This window comes from Aegilops tauschii, chromosome 1, assembly GCF_002575655.3.
Source record: "Aegilops tauschii subsp. strangulata cultivar AL8/78 chromosome 1, Aet v6.0, whole genome shotgun sequence".
In the NCBI taxonomy this organism is placed as follows: Eukaryota; Viridiplantae; Streptophyta; class Magnoliopsida; order Poales; family Poaceae; genus Aegilops; species Aegilops tauschii.
Window position 1 is genome coordinate 442,721,865 of NC_053035.3, and position 4,724 is coordinate 442,726,588.

General features: G+C 48.2%; 1 protein-coding gene and 1 long non-coding RNA gene across 2 annotated transcripts; one reads left to right on the plus strand and one right to left on the minus strand.

Annotated features, from left to right (window-relative positions):
* Positions 1-1,070: 1,070 nt before the first annotated feature.
* LOC109783348 (mitochondrial carnitine/acylcarnitine carrier-like protein) lies at positions 1,071-1,756 on the minus strand. Its single transcript, XM_073506395.1, has one exon. The coding sequence runs from the start codon at positions 1,443-1,445 to the stop codon at positions 1,071-1,073; it is 375 nt and encodes a 124-aa protein (XP_073362496.1). The 5' UTR covers positions 1,446-1,756.
* A 747-nt stretch (positions 1,757-2,503) lies between these two features.
* Positions 2,504-3,351, plus strand: LOC120968463 (uncharacterized). Its single transcript, XR_005762965.1, has 2 exons — positions 2,504-2,971; positions 3,093-3,351. It is a non-coding gene; the product is annotated as an uncharacterized lncRNA (long non-coding RNA).
* The last annotated feature ends 1,373 nt before the right edge of the window (positions 3,352-4,724 follow it).

Genomic DNA, 4,724 nt, shown 5'->3' on the forward strand with positions numbered 1-4,724 from the left:
ATGACTGACAACTATATAGCCAACAAATGGTTGTATTATTAGGAAGAGGGATTGCAGCACCCGAGCTCCACTGCTCCCTATATTTAAACATTTTGAAATTTGTATTTTTGAAGTTTTAAAAAAATGTGAAATTTTTCACAGGGATACATATACACATTCCGAATACTAGTGGCAAGTTTTGGTACAAATCTCGTTTTGTTTTGGGCTATAGAAAAAAAATTGACACTATATAGGAGAAAAGGTGTGCCATTTTCTGTCAGAAATTTCTCTTTTTTGTATTTCCCAAAATATGAAGTATTTCTTTTTCAGCCTTTTACCAGGCCTTAGGAATGTGTGTATGTATTCACGTATTTGATATAAGATTTTTTTTAAGCAACGAAAATGTATTTTTCAAAAATTTCAAATACCAGGAGCCCTGGAGCCCGGTAGCTGCAGCCACTTTTCCTGTATTATTAGCCTTGTTGTGAATTGTCAGAGTCTCCTCCGAGTCTTCATGGTAGGCAGCAGCAGAAAACATCTTTGTCCTGGAGCATCTTTGTCGTCGTCGTGGCCCGATCCGAACATTCTGCGTCGCCATCATGGCTGGATCCGTTGGTAAATTGACAAACCAGGCTACACCGAGTCCTCTTTGCTCAAGCGCCCGAACAGGGCCGCCCGCGGCCGCGCGGCGTACATGCCAACGGACGCGCCCGCACATGCCGACCATTCCCCGCTCACGTTTTCCCCTCGCCCGACGGCCAAACCAGGCTAGGCTGCCACGGCAAATTTCCGCCACGCTCTGCCCTATTCGTTCCTCCAAGGCAAAGCTAAGAGTCAATTGCAAGAAACCATCATATTTGCGGCTAGGTTTGCGGAAAACCACCAAATCGTTAATCCGTTGCAGAAAACATCGGAAAATTTGTTAAGTCGTTGCAAAAAACACTGATCGGATGATTTGGCCCGTTTAATCACTTTCTTACAGGTGAGGCCAGATTGTAAGGAATTGACTTAGAAAAAAATAACACATACACCCCTAGATCTAAAAAACAAAAGCAATCAGACCCTCCCATGGAACACAGACGCCCTATCCACTACGCGCCCGCCGCCGCGCTGCTGCCATCCGACCGCAGCACGTGCCTCGCCACGTCCAGCGGCTCGCCGTACTTGACCGCGGCAGCATTGGCCGTGGCGGTGACGGTGGCAGCCGCGCCGCCCGCGGGAGCGGCTGCGGCGGCGGCGGCAGGAGCGGCTGTGGCCAGCGCGCTCTGCGCCTGCAGCCTGCACTTGATGAGCTCGGTGGGGCAGGCGAGGAAGGAGACGGCGACGCCGGCCCCAGCGCCGGCGACGACCTGCTGGCCGACGGTGACCGCGGCGCCGGGCTCGGAGCGCAGTAGGGCCTCCGTCTGGCCCCGGACGGTGAAGAGCACGGCGTTGAAGGCGGCGACGGTGGCGAGCGGGGCGCCCATGCCCTTGTAGAGGCCCCGGGGGCCCTCGGCCGAGATGGTCTACTTGACGGCGTCCATGGCGCCGGCGAACTTGGGCGGCTGGCCGGGCGGCGGCGTGGGCTGGCTCTGCAGCTTCACCTTGATGGTGTCGAACGGGTGGCCGACGACCAGCTGCGCCGCGCCCGATTGGATCGGGAGCAGGGGATCGGGAGGAGGGGTTGATTGCTTGCTATTTTAAGATCTAGGGGTGTGTATGTAATATTTTTGCTAAGACACCTCCTTACAATCTGGTCCCACTTGCAAGAAAGTGATCAAACGGGCCAAATCACCCGATCAGTGCTTTTTGCAAGGAGTTTAGTGAAATCATGGTGTTTTCTGCAACAGATTAACGACTTGATGGTTTTCCGCAAACCTAGCCGCAAATGTGGTTGTTTCTTGCAATTGACTCCAAAGCTAACCTTCTTCCTGCCTGTGGCGCTTGGAGCGCGCAGCGCATGCTGCTCCCTGGCCAGCGCGTCGACTTCTTCCGGCCGTCCGCGGCGACGCTACGGTTCGGCGCTCGTCGCGCCGTCGGGAGCAGAGTGATCCTCTGCCCGTCGGGAGGCAGTCGTCCGCGGGACGACGACGGCGAGTTGGAGCCCGCGGACTTGTCGTTGGACGGGCGGTACTGCATCTGCATGGTTGTGTACGGTACCGATGGACGTGTGCTTGCCTCGTCTCGTGCACGCGTTAGTTGTCCTTGTTCTGAGGGTTTATTAGTGGCGTTCGTTTTCTCAAATCCCAATGGACAACAATCACATACGGAGGCACTCACCATAAGTGGAAGAGCATTCTGAAACTTACCGTCATCAAGGCCGTACGAGCACGCGAGGGTTCAATGTTCAAATCTGACACAAAATAACTATTCTGTCGCGCATGAGTGATTTCACACCATCAAAGTTGTTATAACCATTGGATTTGATAGCTTAAGGACGTGTGCATTAGTTCAGACGCCTGACCGTCTAGAGTCAACTCATCATTTGACGAAATTATACAAGGGTAAGTTTCGACTCAACATACATGCATGTGCCTGATTTTTTTGGATTTTTTCAAAAAGTTTCAAACACATATTTTTTCTCTAAATTTAGAAAGTGGTTACACCAGTACCCAGGATCATTCAAACGATCATATTATTTTACAGAAAATCACATATGCAAGTTTTCGGGCATCTAAACAACCTCTAAAATGTAACTGTGGTACCACGTGATCTTTTTTTTAATGTAAGGATACCAGTTAATACAATAATTATCCCCTAAAAAAGTTAATATACAAATTAAAGTATACCAAAACTAGGAAGAAACCATTGATGCAGAAAAGGATAAAGGGTACCTTCAGAAGGGCAATATCAAGAGAAAAGTACTACTAATAGCAAGCCAGTCTTGATCATGGCACTTATCAAGAACAAGACACACATTGTCTGCTTTGTTGCTCTTCTGCTGATGTCTACCACCCTTTTGTGTCTTCCTGCACCATTTTGTGTCTTCCTGCAGCAGCAGGGAGGGACATAGGTCATTTCCAAATACGTTTCTTGGACGAGCTTCTTGATATTAAACATGCCCAAACGATTGTGGGTCTTGTATTCCATATGTACTCATTTGGATGTTGTGGTGCTTTCTTCACTGTGTGTAGGTACCAAGGCTGCATTTGGAAAGCCATGTTTCACTATATCAGTGTGTGTGTGGACTCATATCAGTATGCCTTTTATACCTGCAACAAAGAGTGTAGAAAACTTGGCTAGGACTGGTACAAAGGCGATTGCAAGAAGGAGAATGGTGGCATATAATGCTGTCTTCCTCCCTCCCTAAAGTGGTAGTCATGCTATACACTATCATGTTATATAAAATCATTGCAAGTAATTTCAATAAACTTTACTGGTAGTTGCTTGAAATGGCCAACTTGGCTGGTCGATCAGTTCTTCACGTCATATGAACCAACAATGGCGCAGCTAAAAATTGAAAGTACTAATAAACTTAAAAAGTTAAATCTCAAGTGTGAATTAATGGAAATATATCAGCAACACATTTATTAGATGAAAGTTTGTAAGTAAAGGTTACTAGTTAATACCAACTGACGAATGTACAACTATCAAAAGTTTGCCAATGTAAATTACAAGAAGATAACTAATAGAGGAAAGACCTTCGCTCAGGTTAGTAGTTTACGTTAGGGTTTTTGAGTCCTCGCGGATGAGGCGCTCGGGTGGATGGCGGTGTTTCTTCTTCGAGTTTGTCTTCCCGGCTTTGATCCTCCTCGAGTTTGTCTGACTGGACGTAGTCGAAGGAGCTCCAGCATAGATTTTTGTCGTCTCCTTGGGATGGTGAGGTTAGAGTTTGCTGGAATTTAGTCTATTTTGGGACAGCCCAATAGCAATTTCAGAAATTCCTAATAAATCCTAGAGGCTCACAAAGCCCATTCGTGCAAGGCAAGGAGTGCTACTAAAGTTTAGTCTCACATTGCTAGTTTGGTGGGAGTTGGACCTCCTTATAAGGGAGGTTGTTTCCCCACATGTATAAGCATGAGACCAAGAGATACATTCACGCGCGCTCCTCCTCCGCCGCCCGCCTCATCATGACGCGTCGCGGGTTGCGGGAATGAGCCGATGTCTAAATTTTTGCCACACACGATGGGTATACGAAAGGTCACTCAGGAGTTGGAAAGTTTTTGTTGTAGTGGATATTGAAACGAACGCTGCATCCTTCGGCCGATGTCTGTTCGTTTCGTCTCCCTCCTTTGCTTCAGCTCCCATTGCATCATATTCGCCTCCTTCTCCTGTGCCTATAAAAGAGATGTCGCTCCTCTCCAGAGAGACACACCAGAAGATCATCTTCCTCTCGCCACCGTTCCTGACCACTGAGCTACTACTACTATCTGCCCCATCCCGGCTTGCGGTGTGTATCGCAGGTCGGGACAGTAGGCCTCCGAAAACGCACCTCTTTGAGTCATGTATGGGAGAAGGGTGATAAGGTTTTTGGGGAGCGCTCCGCGCGACTACTGACTTCTTCATCACGGACACCCCGGACTCTGACGACTACTTCCCCGACGTCGACAACCTCTTCAACAATATGGCTGGCGAGGACACCGACCCCAAGACCGGTGCTTCTACTGTTGTTCCGTACGTTCTCATGCTCTTTATGTTTGAGGTTCTGCCACAGTTTCCTGCTCTAGTGTCTTCACTAGATATGTTCGGTTCTAGTTCATATATGCAAATGCTATTTACCTTCTCTCTGTCAGATTGCATTACTTGTTTTATCTCTGCTACAATAG

Excerpts from the sequence above, each read along its gene's own strand:
- LOC109783348 (XM_073506395.1), bottom strand. The coding sequence starts at position 1,445 with ATGGGCGCCCCGCTCGCCACCGTCGCCGCCTTCAACGCCGTGCTCTTC.